Raw genomic sequence first — 18,757 nt, forward strand, 5'->3', positions numbered from 1 at the left:
ACCGTGGTTGGCAACAGACCGTTCTGGTGAATTATAGCATCGGTTTTCCACCAAGCGTGATAGTTTACTCCTTGAACTTCCCTGCACTCCCAGCGGTACTAGGGGTCAATCTGGTTCGTAACACGGTCACTTTCAATCATCCCAATGGTAAAGTTAACCTCGCTGCTGAAGGCGTTATGAGCGCAAACAACGAGCTACCCCAGTTTCCACTCATCAAATCAATATACTGCCAATGCAGCCTGTGATATCTCCGCTACTGACTTGAAATATCCCAACCAGCATTTCCGAATAATTTCGCCGAGATATACATTGCCCGTTTCTGGGAACACCCCTTGCCTGAAGAGTCTCTCGACTTCGTCATCCTCGATGTCATCGTACGGTCTTTTTCCTGTGCTAATCTCGTAGATAAGACTCCCAATTGCGAAACCCTCCGTGGCAACTGAGATGTCGAGTGGTTCCGTGGCCTCGACCTTTTCATAGCGAGTCTCAGGTCGAACCAAGCTCGTCTGCGCACCGATCATCGAACCAGAGAAGTCACAGAGGAGGATTGACAGATCGTCGGCTACGAGAAAGTTGCGGGTGCTGATGTCGGCCTGAAGAACGCCTTTTGAGTGGATAAACTCTATACTTTTCAGGGCACTCTGAATCCAGCCGAGCTTTGTGGGAATGGCTATGTGTCTATCAGAATTTCGCAGGAACTCCCGAAGATTGCCGTTCTTCAAGTAGGGAAACACGAGTCCTGCATCGATGATTTGTAGGCAGGGAAGAATCCCTTCATGCTGGCCTAGATGTTTATATATCACCTTCTCACGTTCCAACATATCAACCGACTCTTTCTCAAAGGCTTGATACTGAATTGTCGCTGCATCGTCGCATCCATCAAGGTGGAAAGCCTGAGGGGCTTTTAGAACCGTCCTGCCGTCCTCGGAGATCCACACGGCAGAACAGCTTCCGGGCTTGTCTACATGTTTGCGGTAATTTGGAGAGGGCACTTTGAGTACCGGGAGGCGGAACCGGCGAGATCGAGCTGTCCCTAGAGATGCGTCGCCTATCATTCCAAACGGATGTTCTACTCAGGATTATATGAATCGGTAGAAGCGTTCCATCAAATCGTCAGAGATTACTTACACAGCCCCAATATGCAGAGCCTTTTCGTCGTACGACTTCCCACGAATGCAGAATCTGTAGCGGCTTTGCCTGGAGACTTGATGTGAGTTTAAACACTGCAAATAAGGACGACACAAGTGATCTAACAATGTCGCTGCAGACTGACGATCAACGGAGTTACAGTACATCAAATAGCGGTGAGGTGTGGCTGAAGTGGGGCAGGTCGCCTAGAATGCAATTTATTGGTGAATATACCATGGAATAATGCTATGTGCATTTTACATGCATTTCCAGGTTACCAGAGATCGTGTTACGGTTGATCTTGCGATTGTCACGCGTTCGATCCCTTTAGCGGTATCTAGTTTCGAAACCTAGGTGGCTAGCCTGTTAGTAAGTTTAATCGTAGAATAAACGATAGAGTCTATAGAAATATTGTCTAAAGTACATCAAGTTGAATAAAATAACATTGCTACTAGCTAACTGTTGTTAAGCTAATCTACGAATTGTCGGCTTTTCCGTTTAGTTAAAACAAAGACACTAGGAGCTAGCGTTGTTTACTTAGTAAGGAAGTAGAAAGGGTGGCAGATGTACGCGCTGTATGCACTACTGTGCTATCTCGTCAAGCCTGAACCTGCAGGTCGCAGAACAACTTTAGATCATGATGAACCGACGTTATCACAACGCCCGCTACACATATGCAGCTCGGGCACAGGTACAGGCTTTGACTGATGAGACTGTGCATGTGGGCAACGAACTTTGGGACACAATGGGAACGGAATGTGCCTTGAAGGGAGGGGTAAGTCCGACCTCATGAGCAAACGTATACAGGTAATCAGTGAAAAATATAAGTATATAAAGCCAGCAAAAGCTTGTGAATGGTCACTGCTTCTCTGAATGACGGAAGTGGCATGTCAAGACCTATAGTCGCCGATACAACTTTCCGTTTTCGGCTATGTCGCAAGTTCAATAACAAACCCTAGTACCAACCGGCCCCGCTCTACCAAAAGTATTAGATATATTGCGAAACCTTTACTGCAGCAGCCCTAATCACGGATGCAGATTTGCATCTCTCAGTTATAATGCATTACCGCGAGAAGAAAACGTATTGCCTCTACGGAGTAAGTTACCATCCAGACCAACTATAATTGGGACACCTTGTGTTGGAGGACTACGTGAATCCACTTACCTCTAAGCATTGTAAACATCCTAAGCTACCGTAAGTTGGGTCTTCGTTGGCAACGCTAATATAATAACCCTCTCAACTGGTGGTGACTTAAATCAGAGACGTGATTCATGACTATGCTTTCGTCATTGACATACCCAAAAACTTCAAATACGAAAAGAAATCAGGACTCAACATCGCAGCTGGTGCCGACGTTGCTGAAATGGTCAAGTTCAAAGTCGCCTGGAGTTCCAACAAGACGAAAATCGTCGCTGCTAAAAGTGCGCGTAAAGTCGAGCTCAAGGAGTACGCACTATCCGCTTCCTTACTCGTTTTACTCATCCAAAAGATACTTATTGACTGCGATACAGCTCCGAAGACTTCTTCTACAACCAAGTCCTTCAGAACCAGAAGGCGCGTGAGAGGCTAAATCAGTGGATCTCAGAAGCTCTCAGCGCCAAAGGAGCAGTGATTCGACAGTCGCTAAGGCGGAAGCCGAGGATATGGCTCTTGAAAGGGCTCTACACGTTCGAGGACGCGACTTCGACGGTGAAAATAAATGCATCGCTGGGAGTCGACGCCGGAATCAGTTCATTACTCGTTCTGGCAGTTGGCGGACCTCCGATCGGGCCTGAAGTGGGCATCTTGGTAGATCGTAGCGTGCAAAGTACGCTACCCATGGCTGGAGAACTGGTATGGGCTGCTCAGTGGCAGCTCTTGGACCTTGAAGATTTGCGTTACGGGGAGGACATTCCAGAAAGCAATACTCATGAGTCCGAGCCACCGAACCAGCCAGTTCCACGCTATCTCGTACCGCGTTCTACCAAGCTTCATGGAGACAGATTCTCAAGAGGAGTACTCCTGAATGCTGGAGACGGTGAGAAGCTTGTGTTCTTGGCGCTTGGAAAGGAATTCTTGGATGAGAAGGACGTGCCGCGCCTGGCGGAGACGATGGGCGTGAGCGAGGCAGCTAAACTCGTGGAACGGGACAACGAGCAAGAAAAGGCAGAAGCCCAAGAATTCTTGCGAATCACGAACGAAATGAGTAGGGGAAGACCATTGCAGAAGAGGAAGCGAAAGAGGCTCCCTAAAGATCAAGGAAGGGAGCAGGCTGCTTTGCGAGCTGAGCAAAGGGTCATTGAGGAGTTCCACCAAGCGTGTGAATATCTTCTGGTGGTTTTGGAAGAGCGTGACGCAGCTTCTAAGTCTTTCTCAGAGCGCATCATGCGGCCCGCCACTTTAAGTTGAAGGAAACACCGGGTTGAGCTACCCGACGAGATAATCGGAAAGGGCCGTGGAGAGGGTCTGGAGATCTTGCTTCCGAGGGTGGGTGGCGTGACATTTACATAAATGCACTGCGAGAAAATCTGAATAAAGTCATAAAATAGAGAAGGGATAGGTGTTAAGTGCAACGAGGAGATACAAGTGTGCTCTGCAATACTACCGTAACTATTTCGTAAGAGGATACGCAGACGAAACTTCGAAGACGTAGACTTGCTAGGGCGTCAAGAATCAAATCAGGCTGCTTTGTAGGAAGCAATGTATTTCTTTACGGAATGTTAGAATCTGATGTTGAAAGGGAACGATGCACACGCTATTTCAATTGTAGTTGGTCACTAGTCCTCTGTATATACCAACGGTCTAGATATTTTTCCTATGTCCTTCCTAGTAAGACTAGCAAGACCGCCAAATATTCAATTGAGGAAGAGGCCTAAGTCTTCGAGGATGCCATGCCAGATGTCCGGAAAGTGCCAAGGTCTGTCGTCTAGGACCTTCTGATTGTACTGTAGGGCTTCTAACAGCAAAAATACCCCCTGTTTTAGAGCCCACATATCCTCGGCCGGAGAATGAGCCTGCCGCTTAAATTCCGTCAAATGATGGTCCAAACACTGCATGGCCCGGTAGCATCCGATCCAACCTTCAAGATACAGGAGCGCGCGGCAATAATCGATCAGGTATTTCTGGAACTTTCCCTCCACGACTCTGATAAAGGAGTCGTATGATTCCTCAAGATGCAACAGCCAATACCTAAAAGCGTACTGACACTCAGGCGACATGTTAAGCGTGATCAGCTCATCAAATCGTCGCGCGGGCTGTCCGTGGCCGCTGTCATTTTCGATCCACTGCCGTGCGCGGGCTTCTTTATCCAAGCATGCGAGCTCTCTCTGTCCTTTGGTGCGTATCAATTCGATGCAACCCCTCATGAGCGCAGAATGTAACGGAGCACTCTCAGAACGCGACATTTTAGCCCACAAATGCCTTTTGAAGGAGGAGTGAATGAAACGCAACGGTGCTTTTACGTCCATGGATATGGCCACCGCGGATTGCACATCGAGCATGAAGTTTGAAACAACGTGAGATTCGGTAGCGAAGGCGAGCGCCATGAGTGTAGTAAAGGACTCGAAAGGTAAAGGCCCAAACATGACGCTCATACCGTTAATATACTTGGCGAAGTTGTCCTTCCAGGTTTGTTGGTATCGCGGTGATACGGTTTCGAACCATCTGTGATAGAGCTCACGGTAGTTAAACACAGCGTCGGGGGGGTCATCGGTCCTATCTTTAGTCCACCGGAATGCTGTGATAATATACTTCCGATTCTCTACCGCACTCCCGGCTCTTGATTTCAGTGATACGCATGCACGCTTCATGAAGGAGAAAGAAGTGTCAGCGGCGTACGTTAACTCGTCGATCGCCTCGGTCTCCAAGTTCGGAAGCTCATTGCTACAGATTTCGGACAGATCCGCTCTGACGATGGCTCGACTGCGTTGGTCAAGATTGAAAGACGTAGCAAATTGAGCGTCTCCTAGTTTGTCGAAGATCAGGCGTTCCGGTCGACTAGTTATGAGAAATCTGGCCAGTCTGTGTAACCCGACTGAAGCCGTCTCCAGTACATTGAGAATCGTGGAAATTTGAGCTGCCTTCTTGCACTGATCCAAACCGTCGATAACAAAACAGGCTGGCTGATTGAGCACCTCGGCCTCATGTGCCGCTTTGAGTGGCTCAATCACAAAGTTTTCCCAGCGTTGCCTTAATCCCATCTCTGGAAAGTGTTGAGACCTCCTCAGTGATTGTGAAATGTAGGGCTCAAGCGGCTCGTAACTCATAAGTTGGAGGGCGAGAACGTCAAAGAGATATTGCGCGTCGTCTACGTCGGGAGAATCTTCAGATTCCGCATCCCTTTCGCCATCTGTTGGGTCCGATGTGGGTCTTCGAGAGAAAGCCCAAGTCGCAACAGGGCGCCTTTTCGTGTGCAGGTCTCCTGCGATGCTCCACGCTGCGGTTCGTGCTATTGTTGATTTGCCCGTGCCGGGCATGCCGCGTAACCAGAACACGGGTAAGGATTCAGCGTTATAAGCCCAGGCGTAGATATCCTGCAAAACGTCCTGATGGGTGCCTTGAAGACAAAACGGCTCCTGCTCATGGTGTCTACTTGTGAAGACCGCTGCCGTGGCTCCTTTCAAGTGACTTGCGTTAACAGTGGAATGACCGTAAAAGTTGTTGATCGTGTCGCCGAGATGATCCCCAAGATGATGACCACGCCCATGGATGGTGGTTCCAAGGTACCTGTGACCTGTCTTAGAGCCAGTCTCCGTCATTGTTGAGAGTTGAGAGAAAATGCCACTCCAGAGTTGTTGCCTCGGGTCGGGTTATCAGTGTGCATGTTGCGCCACCAAAGGGAGTAATAAGTATGCGCAGTCTGTCTGGCACGTAATCTCACAGGTAATGGTGCCGTGTGGTTGGATAGGAAGCAATATTGAGTGGCCGCATACGGGCATCTGCATGCATATGTCCATGTTGGGGTCTTGACTCCTCATCCGCAGCTTCAGCTGGCTGCTTGCGCGCGCAACAAGGCTGAGGCTATCAGCAGCAATTCGGACCGCGAGGTGATCCTCTCAATCGCTGCTTCAAAACTCGTACAGCTCATTGATATGGAAGTCGCCGGTATTGTACTTGGGGGTGTTGGACTCGCCGCCTTGTTTGACAGTGTTGTCCAATGCGTCGATTACACCTATCTTGGGAACAACTTTGAGCGCGACGCGGCTACCATCCAGCTTCGACTGGAGGACACTAGAGCGCGTATTCATCGATGGGGTCGAGCAGTCGGTGTGCAAGACGAGCAACCGGCGAAAGAGCGCCTTGGATCGAACTATGAAATGGCTGAGAAACGGCTGCGGCAGATCAAGACCTACTACGACGAAGCGCAGGAAATGTCGAGAACCTACCTTCGTGAACACCCCAATCTCGACCCTTCATACTCCCTCGAACCGGACCTACCGGACTCTGAAGCTCGTGTCCGGAAGGCTCTTCGTCGCATCTATCAACCGGCACGGAATGTGGGAAGGAAGACAGCATGGGCGTTGCACGGCTACAAAGTCGCTGATCGGCTCATTGCTAACGTCAATGCATTGATTGATGGCCTGGAGCTTATTGCCCCGAGAGAAGAACTCTCCCGGCTGTCGGAGCTGGAAGTGAGAGAAATTGGTGATCCCGAAGATGTGAAGACGTTGACAGACGCAAACGAGCAAGATCGATTTCTCCGAGCTGTTGCTGGGCACTCATATATTCGCACTCAGAATAAAGGCAAGACCAGAGCCCTCATGGGGGATGAGATATCAGAAGAAGTCGCGCAGAAGGGTATTACCAACATTGGGAGGAAGCATGCATATGTCGACACGACCAACTCGGATGACGCGAGGGTGCTGATGGGTAATAGGATAGGAGTGAAGAAGAGTTTCTTGGATTAGCATGAAGGCGAGAAGACGGCTGTGAGGGTAGGGTGAGAAAGGGAAATGGAGCACGCACCATTTTCGAGGAAGGAACGATCTTTCGTGTCGAAGGAACAAACTGACACATCAAGCTGCAACATATTCGTCGATTTTCCAGCGTCAAGCCAGTCTCAAAACTGACCGACATGTTTCTGTCTCTGAGTCTAGTTCGGATGGCCTTCAATGCGCCTTTTGCAAAAGGGAGGCGTATCATCCTGTGATCTATCCAACATGTCTCACGTCATAAATAACAGACTACTGACCTGCCTTCCAACCCGGTATTCACATATCAGAGCTTTGCCCTGCTCCTATTTCCTGACCTGCGTGCCCATTCTGCACACCGTAATTACCCAGCCATCGAGGGCGTACGTTGTTTATGATTTTGAACTCTGCCATCATCTATCTCCCGTTAATAAATCCTCTCTCAAATCGCCCCACCTTCCATCACCCTTTCCCCCTCCAACGCTTGCAGAGCCCTCCTCGTCCCCTCAACAATCAACCCATGCTCCACCTTATGAATTCTCTCCTCCAGCTCCTCCACGCTTTCCCCCTCTCTAAGCTCAACTTCCTTACTAACCACACACTCGCCCGCATCCACCTCAGCAATAACCTCGTGAACCATCACTCCGGTCCTCTTAATCTCCCCCTTCCGCCCCGCCTCCCACGCCCGCTGTATAGCCCCTGCGCCGGCGAATTCCCCCGGTAGCGCTGGGTGCAGATTTATCACTTTTATGCCTGCCTCGGCGATCGGGTTGAGGAAGTCGGGGGTAAGGATGTGCATCCAGCCTGCGCAGACAATGAGTTCGGGGCGAGGAGAGAGTGAGAGGATCAGGGATGCGAGGTCGGCGTCGTAGGCGGTGCGGGCGGCGAGCGTGCCTTCAGGTGTGTCTGGTTGGCGCTTTTTATAGGGGACGAGGTTGTGGTAGGTTGTGGGGATCGAGGCGTTGGCGGCACGCTGGAGGCCGTAGGCGGCTTTGCGGCTGGTTATGAATCGTTAGAGAGACGATTCAGGTGGTGAATTGGGAGGGAAGGGGAGAGATACTTTGATATTACGTGTGTGATGCGGGTATTTCGGAGAGCTGGGGTGTTGCAGGCATCGATGAGGGCTTGGAGATTGGAGCCATTACCGGAGATCAGGACGACGAGGTTGTGTTGTGGGATTGATGTTGAGTCCGCCATGGTGAATTGGACTCTGAAATGAGACTACGAATGGCAATTGTATAGTACAGAAGGCAATTGGAGTGGAGAATGGAGTGACAATTGAAGATTGGTGAGTAGAAGTGGGTTTGGCATATGATGGCTGCGTCAGGAACTTTTGGTGATGGAGGGGTACCGGTGTTGCTACCCCGCTAAGCTTTGAGACCCACAGCTAGACTGAATGCTAAAGTGTGCTATTAGTGGAACTTCGTTTTAAGAGCTTATATGTACATATATACATAGGTGCTACGAAAATAATTGCAAGGTCTCTAATATTGCGAAACCTCCTCCTAGCTGTTCATTTCGACGTAAAAGCGGCAGTATGAAGAAATTGCGGTAGGGGTGTTCACTCGGATGTGAAAAGACGCAGTCTTGTCCATGGCACTCATGAACACAGTGCCCAGGTGGAATGCGGCAATCTGCTCCAGGTTGCTGAAATAAGGAACAAGGTTTTTGGCCTTTCGTAGAATGATAAGCGGAACCTGCTATTGCCCCCGAGTACCATCCAAACGCCCTTAGGTATCAATTCATCATTCCCATGCTCCCCAGCTCGAACCGGAACCCAGGCTATGCACGTGCTTTCTTGGAACTCACAGACCCAACTCCCTCCGAATCTTCATCCTCATCTTCCACGACCACACGTGACCGCTTCGTCCCCTTAGGGACACTGTTATCACCCTCCGAACGGACCGTGCCGCGAGAAGCGGCGCGTTGCCGCTTCTCAAGCGCCTCAAGCCTCTCCTCGTACTCCGCCTGTTGACTATCAACCGCATCCTCCAGCTTACTCACCCGTTCCTCGGGTTCGTCCTTCAGTTGATCAAGCACATCTGCATTCTGCCGGTAAATTCGGGCCTTCAAAGCTAAGCGCCAGAAGTAGTATCTGCGATCATTCTCATTACTCGCTTTTTCTTTTCTTGTGATGCGCGCGCGGCTGCGATGCGCAGGCGGTATAGTAGAGAGGAGGTGCAGCTCCAGCATGCGGTCGAACTGGCGAGGCACTATCTTCGCCTTGTGTCGGAGAGCTGTCAAATCGGTGCCGTTACCGAGAATCTCGTCTCGGGGAATCGGAGCCTTCTTGTGTAGTTTCTCTGGGGGAAGAGAGGATGCCAGAGTCAGGTTGTTGAATTCGGGGATCTTGCGGAGGTAGAGGATGTCACAGTAGTCGCGCATACGATCGAAGTCCTCGTTGGGGTCCTCGACGGGAATCTCGTAGATATTTTTGGCTTCGACGTAGTGGCTGAAGAGGGTTTGGTACAGACGTGTACCCAGGCCTAGGCCTTGAAAGTGCGGGAGGATGAGGAATTGTGATATCCGCTCACGGGACGGCAACTCCAGGACATTGACCTGTTCTTTGAAGATGCGTGGCTCGTCTTGTTGTGCCAGTTCTATTCGCGGCGGGAACTGTTCACTAGCGTCGCCGTTGCTGCTCGGCGGGGGTGAAGGGAGGTGTTGCGTTGCGCGCATGACCTCCAAAGTTGGTAGAATCCAATATCGGTGGGATGTGGAGAAACCGGCCAGAGTATAAGGCGAAGTCGACGCATCCTTGAGTGGGGTGACCTCATACAACAAGTGCAGGGTCCACCGTTCGTATGTCCAGTCCTCGTCCAGCTCTAGTGGGCTTGCACCGTCAACGTAGAAAAGCACCAAGATTTGTATCCGTTTCCACAGTTGCAGCGCAACCAGATCCGCCAAGCTTGTGCTCCATATCTCGTACTGTCGTCCATTCAGTTCGAAGCTACGCAATCGCTCGCCAGGCGGCTTCCATGTATTTGACAGTGCATCGGGGTCTCGATTCGTTGTAGACTCTATGGTCTTGTCAGTTGTTGCGATCGTGGAATATTTAGCTGCCGGACCAATTTTACCCGTTGAAATGTGTTCTTCAAAGACTTTGTTGATATCCACTTGCTTTACCTCCGCGTTCGGGAGGAGAGTAGCGAGATCTACCTTGCCCTTCGACTTGATGTCCAATGTCACTTGTAGGTCGTTTGCGCGGTAGTTGAGAGTAATTTTGGGATCTCTGTAACCAACGATGCTTTCCTCTTCCCCAAAAAGAGAGTAGGCAAACTCTGGATGGAGGGGTTCCTTGTTCACACGTTCGGCGTTGGTCGACGGGCGGAAAAAGTTGATCTCAATGCACTCTTTCGCATCGTGCACCCCTACGCTTAGGATGAGCACTGTCGGTGAAAATGCGCATTAGGTCGCTACTCACAGTCTTCAATGTCAACGTCCATGGTGCCGGAAACGAGCAGCAAGTTCGCTGCGCCCGATTGTTTCTAGGCAATAGAAGGATGATCTGAGTGAGGTTCAACATGTGGAAACGCGTATCCGTACTTTGAGGGACGCGGGAGTTGCAGACGCGCCGTCGCGCCAAGCCACCTCGGTTAGTCCACCTGAGCACATCCCTGCTCCCGACTACTTCTGTAGGACTACCTATTTACAAGTAGATCACGAGAAAACCAAGACTGAATGGATTATTATGCTTAGGTAGAGACAATATTATGCGCAATTCCAGGAATTAACACATCTGTGCAGCTTGCAGCTGGCCAGATAGCCGTGGAAAACTGCGATACCAAGGAGATGTTGAGGCACGCCCCAGGTGTTTGAAAGCCACAGTATGGCGGCCCTTGCGTCACTCAGCCTCAACCGGGCGGGGACATCCAGCAGCTCACCGGAGTTGAGCTTCGTTCACGACAGAATCCGGATTGTATCCTCCTCCTCTGCGTACATTGCCTTTCCCCTTCCCTTGCTGTACAATTGCGTTGGACATTCGCTGGCTCGATATCCGGCCTTTCTCGACTGAAGTACAATCCACAGTTCTGCGACGTCACCGGAACCTCACCACTCTTCCTGAGAACGATAGGATTCAGACCTTGCACGCGCTGTGAACTCCCGAGCCTCCCACTCCGCCATGGCAGTTTGAGCCCTCCTCCTGAACCAGATCAGTCGCAGCGCTCAGTGCAACCGAGACACTGCTGGGCGCAGCAGGAGATGCACTATGTCGTCGCGAGCCTCCTCGCTCCGATTCGGCACTGCTGATGGGACCAAAGAAAGCACTCGGGCTGCGCCTTCCGGCCGTCGAGGATCAAAGGCCGGCTTGAGTTCGACTGCGACGTCAATTGCGAGCACCGATAACCTGGCCCGAGATGCGACGAGCGACGTGAGATCATCGATAGACAGCACAGTGGACAAGTTCAAGGGCCGCGCTTCTGAGGATGGGAAGAGTGAGACGTCGTCGCAACGCAGCAAGTTGTCAAGGTTGTTCAAGAAGGGACGCCGGCGGAGGAAGTCTATCGCTCAGGACGAGGCACCCGAGGTTGAGGCTCCAGAGGAGCCTGCTCCGAATCCGATCGAGAGACCATCAAGGCCATCACTCAGCCTGCAGGACTCATTCCCGAGCGAAGATTCCATCGGTCTGGCCAAAAGTGTGCCCAGCAGTCTTCTGACCGAAGACTCGGACGAATCGTAAGTTGGGTCCATTCCGTTACATTTGTTTACGGCTGTGGCGCAGCACCGCGGCCGGTGTGGCCTAACCTCACCTCACTGAGGCTGAGATGGAAGCCAAGGATGAAAGCTGCGACACCTTGACCGCACCGCACCGCATCGCTTGTGGCTGCTGGTCTGGCCTTTCCCCTCCCGCAATTGTTATTCACCGCACTGACGTACCATTGCACTCTCCTACTCGTTCTGACCGCTTACACCCTCACTTTGCATTTCCTTATTCTATACAGAGTTGGGCCATCATAGCCCCTCGTCTCCGCCTTCTTTGTCGTTCCCCATCCAGTTCAATCGCACGCGTCATCACTAACCAGCGCTAGCCTCCCCGTACGCCCCGGCATATCACCGCACAACTCGCACGCCGGCTATCTGACCCTGTCCTCTCCATTGATCGCATCAGAAACGATAGACTCAACCGTGGCATCCGCAGCAAACGTGACAGACACCCCCGCTTCAGCCGACGCACCTCTGCCTCTGAGACACGCCCAGACCATTGCCGCTGCCAACGACATCAAAAGGAGTGCTTCCCCTGTAAGCAAGCTTAAGGGCGCCTTCGCGCCTCAGCGGAGGAGTACCTCTCCCAAACCTGGCGCAGACTCCGAGACAACGAGGCCAAACACAAGCGGGGGCGGAGTAAGCGCGCTCTTTGGAGGGAAGCAAAAGACCTCTAGGGTCCTGGACGAAACAGTCCCCCTGCAGGCCTCTCCTCCACAGATACAAGACTCCAAGCACACACGATCTACATCGGACCTCCTTGCTAGCCCTCCCAAACGGATCATTAACCCAATCACTACCACCTCTTCGAGTATAGATTCCGCTCCTACCACATTTGTCACACCCCCTACCCCAACAGATGCGAATCCTGTATCGCCCGCAGAGCCGTTGGGAAGTTTCAGGACGGCAGCTAAACACGCTCCCTCACAATCGAACCCAAACGTGGTTGTCTCCCCTTCGGGGAACATGATATCGCATCGTCGGGCGCGTTCTGCAACCAACCCTCCGAGCAAGCTCTCCAACTCATTTTCGGCGTTATCACCCACCCTCGAAGAAGTAAAGACCCCCGGCGGCACAGCTGTGCAGCCTACGGGCTTCTTCTCCTCTGTCTTGTCGGCTGCCCAGAACGCTGCCAGCTCCCTAACTAGTACAATCGCCAATACGACTGTTGGAAATAAGAACAAAGCTAGCAATCAACAGCCCACCATTGACGCACGGAGCGAAGGGGATATTGGCGGTGAAGAAGTCATTGGGCCTGAGAACGTGGACCCGTCGGCGAGCAACACAGGGCCTGAGAAACGGCGCCTTGCCGTAGAGACGCTCGGCTCCGGAAATCTTAGTCTGGATCAGCTCGGAATTACCGACAGCGCCGAACAGAGTCCCATGTCATCTTCAGTCCATATTCCACGGGCAGCTGATGATGCTTCGGCCAAGGAGGAAGATGTTGCTGCTGCACAAGCAATTTCTGCCGCATATGCAGCCGAAAACAACACATCTCACGGTAACCGACGACCACGGTCAATGACTACGGCATCTGCTGCATCAGCTGCCTTGGAAACAATGTCCCCTGGCAGACATCAAGCCATCACTGACTCCCCATCGGCTTCGTCTCCGGTCCAGCGTACAGGAAGTATCCGTAGCCGTATCAGTGGCGGTCGAAAGAGAAGGCATAGAGGTAGTTCCGCAACGACTGGCAACACGATAGGCGCCAGCACCACCACCTTGGCTCCACCAGCGAACGGGCAGCGTCTGAACGGAACAGGCTATGCCGTCGCCTCTCCGAAGAGAAATCGCGAATTCCACAACCTGTTCAAGAGTGTCCCCGAGGATGATTACCTGATAGAAGACTACAGTGCAGCACTGCAGAAGGAAATTCTACTCCAGGGTCGTCTCTACGTTTCTGAAGGGCATCTGTGCTTCTCGAGCAATATCCTCGGCTGGGTCACCAATCTGGTTATCAGCTTCGATGAAGTCGTTTCGGTAGAGAAGAGGTCGACTGCTTTGCTGTTCCCAAATGGGATGGTGATACAAACTCTTCACGCTCGTAATGTCTTCGCAAGCTTCCTCTCTCGGGACGCCACTTACGACCTCATCATCGGCATATGGAAGATGTCGCATCCAAATTTAAAGCATTCGTTGAATGGCGTACAACTCGACGGAAACGAAACTGGCGACAAGACGGAGAAAGCCGATTCCATTGCCAGCGACGGAGGCTCGGTTCAGGATTCGGATGATGAAGTTTATGACGAAGACGCCGAGGAGGATGAAGGAACAGGCAGCTTCATAGAAGCTGGGGACGGCAGCATGCTGGGCAGTGACATGGGGTCAGAGAAAGGCGTCGAGAGTAGAAAAACTAGCGCAGCCGCTACGCAAGCCGTAGGGACAGGACTTGGCAAGCCATTCGAGGGTGCAGAGGCCGGGGTAAGCAGTGCCACTGCAGGGCAAGATTTCCCTGGACCAGCAACCCATTCTCCTACCGACTGCGGTGACTCAGACCAACATTATGACAAGCTCCTCATTGACACTACGATACCCGCACCCTTGGGGAAAATATACAGCCTAATGTTTGGACCAGCGAGCGGAGGCTTCATGCGGAAGTGGCTGATTGAGGACCAAAAGTCGACCGAGTTGCAGTTGGAGGATGATAAGAAAGGTCTCGGTGAAGATCGTCGGACGCTCAACTACAGCTACATCAAACCTCTCTCCAACGGCATCGGCCCCAAATCAACCAAATGCAACATTACAATGACGCTCGAACAGTACGACCTGGATAAGGCTGTCTCTGTCCTCTGCTCCACCGCGACACCGGATGTTCCGAGCGGGAACGCATTCTTGACCAAGACGCGCTACTGTTTGTGCTGGGGCCCTGCGAATAGCACGAGGCTCATCATGACTTTCACAGTCGAGTGGACTGGGAAGTCGTGGCTAAAGGGTCCGTTTTCTCATTGAAATATCATAGATGCTGTTCGTCAAAGAGAAGTGCTAACAACCCATACAGGTCCAATCGAGAAAGGTGCCAACGATGGCCAGCTAAGCTATGCCACCTCACTAGCTGCTGCGCTCAGGGCAGCCGTTGGAACGAAGGCGTCCACTCGAGCAGCAGGCAAAGGCAAAGGGGGCAGAAAGCGTTCCAAGGGGCAAATGTTAGAGGAGGTGGAAGCGGCCGCACCAACCACTGCGGTCCCGCAATCGACCAAAGCGAGAGAGAAGGCGTGGTTAGATTCCGCACGGGAACGGCTCTTCGACCCGACTTTCCTCTGCGGCCTGCTGTCCCTTCTCCTCGTCTGGTCACTCTGTTTCCGTGGCCCCGTCTCCGCACATCCTCCCTACCCACACACTCCGGCACAGCGATTAGCAGTGTACGAGCAGTTATGGCGAGCCGAAGAAGCAGAGCTTTGGAAGTGGATGGAGGAGCGTGTTGCTCTCGACCGAGTGTATGATTCCATGGGAACTAAGATTCGGCAAGCGGCAGATATGCAGGAGAAGCTTGTTGAGGAGGGCATGGTGAATAGACAGGTTGACGAGGCGATCAAGGTCACGGAACAGCGGCTCGAGGCCCTGAAGCTTGCTGTGAAGAGGGAGAGGGAGAGGGAGCCGAAGGGTCCGGTAAAGAGTGAGCAGGAGAACAAGGCATACTGAAGTACGTCGTCGCACATCTGCATGGAAAAGAAAAGAGAAGAAGGGGAAAGAGAGGAAAGATACCCTTGCGTTCCTTTTATCCTGGGTGGTCTTCATCCCGTTGTTGGTCCATTGATATGATCGTTTCCTTGTGTGTTTGTGGCTGCGACACGGCTCGCGTTTGCATAGCGTTTATGGCGTACATAGTAGAAATGGGAAAAGGGACATGTACTCTTTCAGACTTGAAGCTTGGGCCGTGGTCGGGTGTAGGGATAGGGCTTGTGCTCTATCTTGACTTGGTGAACGCTGGATGGGGGAGACTTATTGCGGACTCGTTCCTCTCCAATGGTATTCTTTCGAATGAGAGACCGAATGTACTGTTCACACAATGCAGTGTGCTCAACCCAAGTGAACCTCGACCCAATCTGTCATTTTTCTATCCATTGCATTGACCTTGGAAAAGGCAAGCGACGGATATACTCCCTGCATTACAGCATGCAAAACGAGGTTATCGCCATGTGCGTCGACTCAGAGTAACTTTACAGCCTTTATTCCTCGCGAACCCCTATCCCAGCGCTAACTTCGCTTTGCTATACCACGCTCGATGCCCAGGAAACCTGCCATGCTAGAGCGCCTCAATGATATCCTACCGACCCATTTCCTGTCCGAAAACGCCTGCCATGATGTGCATAATACAAGCCCTTCATCACCCTAACAGCTCCCATCCTCCCTCTCACAACCTCACCACCTCCAATCTTCACCAGTCATCCAAGAATACCCCTAGTACCCACCTCTCCACCCGCCTCGTCCACCCCTAAACCCTCCACCTCCGCCTCCCCTCTCACTCCTAAACCCCCCACCCCCTCCTCCCCCTCTAGCAACGCCCCCTCTAGCCACGCTATCATCCGCCCACGGACCAAAATCCCCTCCAACCTCGACAACCCTATCATCGACATCAAAGCTATACCTCATCTTCCTATCCAAGGGATTCCCACTCGCGCCCCGTCCCCGAACCCTATCACCGGGCCTCCAATCCCTCGCAGTCTCGTCGTCGAGGTCGTCGCGGCGGCGATCAGCCCGAGCGTCGCTAACAGGGAGATAGTACAATTTCGGTTTCGTAGTCGTGGACAGGAAGAGTTGATCCAGGGTTTGGAAACTGCGAGTGAGGTCGCGCTTAGCGGACATATCGGTCGTGGGCCGGGCTTCTTTTACACTTTCTCTTTCTCTGGCGCCAGCCTCGCTGCGCCGTCGGTCTTCGATTCCGGGTCCGGCTCGTGGGCCCTTGGGTGCATTGCGAGGCGCCCCGGCGCCCACTTCTTGGAAGACGGCGTGCACTTCGCCGGTTTGCGGATCGACGGGGTACACGACTTCGAAGCGCTTCTGGGGGATGGGTTTGCCGGCTGCGCGCCCGGCTTTCTCGGCTGCGATGTAGTCCTCTTCTTCCTGGATCCAGTCTTTGATCTTGTCTTCGGGGACGAAGTCGATCCAGAGGGGCTTGCGCTGCGATTCCGCGGGCCAGACGGTGTTGTGCAGAGATGCGCGGACGCGGGAGGCGGCTTTCGTTGTGCTGAAGAGGACAAGGGCGTGGGATTTGAGGGAGTCGAGGAAGATGGTGGTGACGATGCTGGGGTCTGGCGTTGCTGAAGGGGGTGTGGCGAGGGACATGAGGTGGTTGCGCAGAGCCTCGATACGCAGTGGGCGCATGAGGTCGCGGATGTAGAGCGCCGGAGTTGCGACGTGGAGCGCTGGGATAATGGGACCTTCGTCGGTCTCGGGCTCGGCGGCGGGAGCGGAAGTGGGTGTTTCGACGGCGCCGGCGGACTTGAAGAGGTCTTTGTAACGCGCGTTCTTCTCCTTCTCCTTCTCTTTCTCTTTGATTTCTGAGGCAGCGGGCGCAGTCTCCTCTGGTACTGAAGGCTCTTTCGCATCCGATTCTTCTGGCTTATGTACAGCGGACTCTGAAGTCTTCTCCACCGTTTTCTCTGCATCGACCGCATCCGTTGTCTCGACCTTATTCTCTTCAATGATCTCCTCTTCTGGCGCCCGCTGCTCCATCACGAGATCCTCATCCTCCTTCAAATGCACGTCCGGAGCAGCATCATCGCTGGGGCGAGGCTTCTTCGCCTTGATGTCCTTGGCAGGCACGTCCGGAGACGGGCTCCTCCTTTTGCGCTTGCGGGTGTCGGCCTCAAGTTCCTCAGTGTCTAGACGCGACTCGGCCGCGGAAGCGGGCGCCGCATCGTTGTCGTTCGACGGCTCCGGTGCAGGCATTGGCTTTTCGACCGAGGGTTTTTCGTTGGGCGCGGGGGAAGGTGTTTTGACCGTTGGCGCAAAGTCCATAGCTTCGGTTTTGGACTCTTGTATAGCAGCTGCTTCCTTCGCGCCTTCCTCCTCTCCAACTTCTTTCTCGTTCTTTTCCACAGTCGCCTCCTCCTCCTCAACAGGCTTCTCCAATTCGGCTGAAGGGGATGTGGGCAACGCCTGCGCGGGCAACGCGGCGGGAGTTTCCTTGGCACTTACCTCTTCTTCTCCTGCCTTTTCCAATTGCTCTGCCTCAGCACCAGCAACTGGCTCCGCGCTCGGAGCTTCGGCCTCGTTGCTCTTGTCGTCCTCTTCCAGCTTCTCGACGATTTGCGCCTTCCGCGTGAGCCCCGTCGAGGCGATTCCGCGCTCCTTGAGCAACACGCGGAGGTCCGCGACTTTCATGCTGTTGTAATCCTTCATGGCGCGCGATTGTTGGCGTGTGCCTATAAACGGTGAGGGCGCAACCATGCGGTGGGGAGGTGGTTGTGAATGGATGTGAAGGTGAAGTGAAGTTGCTGCGTTTGCGACTGAGTCGGAGCTTGTTCTTTGACTGCCACGACCGCAAACAGGCGCGCGTCACACGAGAACACTAGCGCGGAGACGGCTTGGCAAAGCGCCAGCCACATCATCAGCCACAGGACCAAGCACGTGAATGGAACATTCACTCTTGGCAGCTGGCCGGATTCTAGACCTGGTGCAAAAGGGTTGCTCTTGTAGCATGAAAAACGGAGCCGTGGTGAGAATTACTTGATTTTTAAGGTTACGGCAAAGGCCTTCTATGGGCTCAGTATACTCATTCACTATTCCTACAATGTGTGGACCGCAGGGCGCTTCGTGCGCTGAAGCTCAGAAGGTTTGGTGTTCAAAGTCCGAGTCATAGGCATGGCAATGCCTTCATGGCGGGTCACTAGGCACGGAGCTGCGTAATTCTTCCTTGAATTCTAGTCTTCACACCAACGTCCCTTCCGTGTACACTCAGTTCACATGCTGTATCAAAAGCTTCCGTGCATCCACGTTTCTCAACAACGGCCAATCCAAGTAAACGTACACACCAAAAGCACCGTTGACGCACTCCACCTACAATGTGCGTCTACGGCGCCTGCCAATACGATCG

General features: G+C 52.7%; 8 protein-coding genes across 8 annotated transcripts; 3 read left to right on the forward strand and 5 right to left on the reverse strand.

Annotated features, from left to right (window-relative positions):
- Nucleotides 1–218: 218 nt before the first annotated feature.
- On the reverse strand, nucleotides 219–1,055 carry EI97DRAFT_465866 (kinase-like protein; the record flags this gene model as incomplete). Its single annotated transcript, XM_033801500.1, has 1 exon — nucleotides 219–1,055. One exon carries the CDS (start codon nucleotides 1,053–1,055, stop codon nucleotides 219–221), a length of 837 nt encoding a protein of 278 aa, XP_033655268.1.
- An 84-nt stretch (nucleotides 1,056–1,139) lies between these two features.
- On the forward strand, nucleotides 1,140–3,517 carry EI97DRAFT_456981 (uncharacterized protein; the record flags this gene model as incomplete). Its single annotated transcript, XM_033800783.1, has 3 exons — nucleotides 1,140–1,210; nucleotides 2,390–2,575; nucleotides 2,641–3,517. The coding sequence occupies 3 exons, from the start codon at nucleotides 1,140–1,142 to the stop codon at nucleotides 3,515–3,517; spliced, it is 1,134 nt and encodes a 377-aa protein (XP_033655269.1).
- A 344-nt stretch (nucleotides 3,518–3,861) lies between these two features.
- EI97DRAFT_431817 (uncharacterized protein) lies at nucleotides 3,862–6,239 on the reverse strand. The gene has a single exon (XM_033798024.1). The coding sequence runs from the start codon at nucleotides 5,863–5,865 to the stop codon at nucleotides 3,964–3,966; it is 1,902 nt and encodes a 633-aa protein (XP_033655270.1). The 5' UTR covers nucleotides 5,866–6,239; the 3' UTR covers nucleotides 3,862–3,963.
- EI97DRAFT_271730 (uncharacterized protein) lies at nucleotides 6,033–7,237 on the forward strand. Its single transcript, XM_033794285.1, has one exon. The coding sequence runs from the start codon at nucleotides 6,199–6,201 to the stop codon at nucleotides 7,012–7,014; it is 816 nt and encodes a 271-aa protein (XP_033655271.1). The 5' UTR covers nucleotides 6,033–6,198; the 3' UTR covers nucleotides 7,015–7,237.
- EI97DRAFT_487683 (phosphoribosylglycinamide formyltransferase) lies at nucleotides 7,117–8,214 on the reverse strand (the record flags this gene model as incomplete). Its single annotated transcript, XM_033802185.1, has 2 exons — nucleotides 7,117–8,015; nucleotides 8,078–8,214. The coding sequence occupies 2 exons, from the start codon at nucleotides 8,212–8,214 to the stop codon at nucleotides 7,460–7,462; spliced, it is 693 nt and encodes a 230-aa protein (XP_033655272.1). The 3' UTR covers nucleotides 7,117–7,459.
- A 464-nt stretch (nucleotides 8,215–8,678) lies between these two features.
- EI97DRAFT_271767 (acyl-CoA N-acyltransferase) lies at nucleotides 8,679–10,654 on the reverse strand. The gene is made up of 3 exons (XM_033794286.1): nucleotides 10,442–10,654; nucleotides 10,086–10,388; nucleotides 8,679–10,037 (listed from the first exon to the last, which is right to left on the reverse strand). The coding sequence occupies exons 1-3, from the start codon at nucleotides 10,461–10,463 to the stop codon at nucleotides 8,800–8,802; spliced, it is 1,563 nt and encodes a 520-aa protein (XP_033655273.1). The 5' UTR covers nucleotides 10,464–10,654; the 3' UTR covers nucleotides 8,679–8,799.
- Nucleotides 10,655–10,865: 211 nt separating this feature from the next.
- Nucleotides 10,866–15,724, forward strand: EI97DRAFT_431820 (uncharacterized protein). Its single transcript, XM_033798025.1, has 3 exons — nucleotides 10,866–11,694; nucleotides 12,048–14,653; nucleotides 14,720–15,724. The coding sequence occupies exons 1-3, from the start codon at nucleotides 11,228–11,230 to the stop codon at nucleotides 15,358–15,360; spliced, it is 3,714 nt and encodes a 1,237-aa protein (XP_033655274.1). The 5' UTR covers nucleotides 10,866–11,227; the 3' UTR covers nucleotides 15,361–15,724.
- A 29-nt stretch (nucleotides 15,725–15,753) lies between these two features.
- Nucleotides 15,754–17,679, reverse strand: EI97DRAFT_415305 (uncharacterized protein; the record flags this gene model as incomplete). The annotated part of the gene is made up of 2 exons (XM_033796855.1): nucleotides 15,754–17,256; nucleotides 17,332–17,679. The coding sequence occupies 2 exons, from the start codon at nucleotides 17,677–17,679 to the stop codon at nucleotides 16,120–16,122; spliced, it is 1,485 nt and encodes a 494-aa protein (XP_033655275.1). The 3' UTR covers nucleotides 15,754–16,119.
- Nucleotides 17,680–18,757: the final 1,078 nt, after the last annotated feature.

Source organism: Westerdykella ornata (genome assembly GCF_010094085.1).
Source record: "Westerdykella ornata strain CBS 379.55 unplaced genomic scaffold EI97scaffold_6, whole genome shotgun sequence".
In the NCBI taxonomy this organism is placed as follows: domain Eukaryota; kingdom Fungi; phylum Ascomycota; class Dothideomycetes; order Pleosporales; family Sporormiaceae; genus Westerdykella; species Westerdykella ornata.

Bases quoted from the DNA above. Each gene is read 5' to 3' on its own strand.
- EI97DRAFT_431817 (XM_033798024.1), bottom strand. From the start codon at position 5,865: ATGACGGAGACTGGCTCTAAGACAGGTCACAGGTACCTTGGAACCACC.
- EI97DRAFT_271730 (XM_033794285.1), top strand. From the start codon at position 6,199: ATGGAAGTCGCCGGTATTGTACTTGGGGGTGTTGGACTCGCCGCCTTG.
- EI97DRAFT_271767 (XM_033794286.1), bottom strand. From the start codon at position 10,463: ATGGACGTTGACATTGAAGACT. The intron at 10,389-10,441 runs GTGAGTAGCGAC...TCCTAAGCGTAG, and splicing joins GGACGTTGACATTGAAGACT to GGGTGCACGATGCGAAAGAG. The intron at 10,038-10,085 runs GTCCGGCAGCTA...ACAAGACCATAG, and splicing joins CATTTCAACGGGTAAAATTG to AGTCTACAACGAATCGAGAC.
- EI97DRAFT_431820 (XM_033798025.1), top strand. From the start codon at position 11,228: ATGTCGTCGCGAGCCTCCTCGCTCCGATTCGGCACTGCTGATGGGACC. The intron at 11,695-12,047 runs GTAAGTTGGGTC...AACCAGCGCTAG, and splicing joins ACCGAAGACTCGGACGAATC to CCTCCCCGTACGCCCCGGCA. The intron at 14,654-14,719 runs GTCCGTTTTCTC...CAACCCATACAG, and splicing joins TGGGAAGTCGTGGCTAAAGG to GTCCAATCGAGAAAGGTGCC.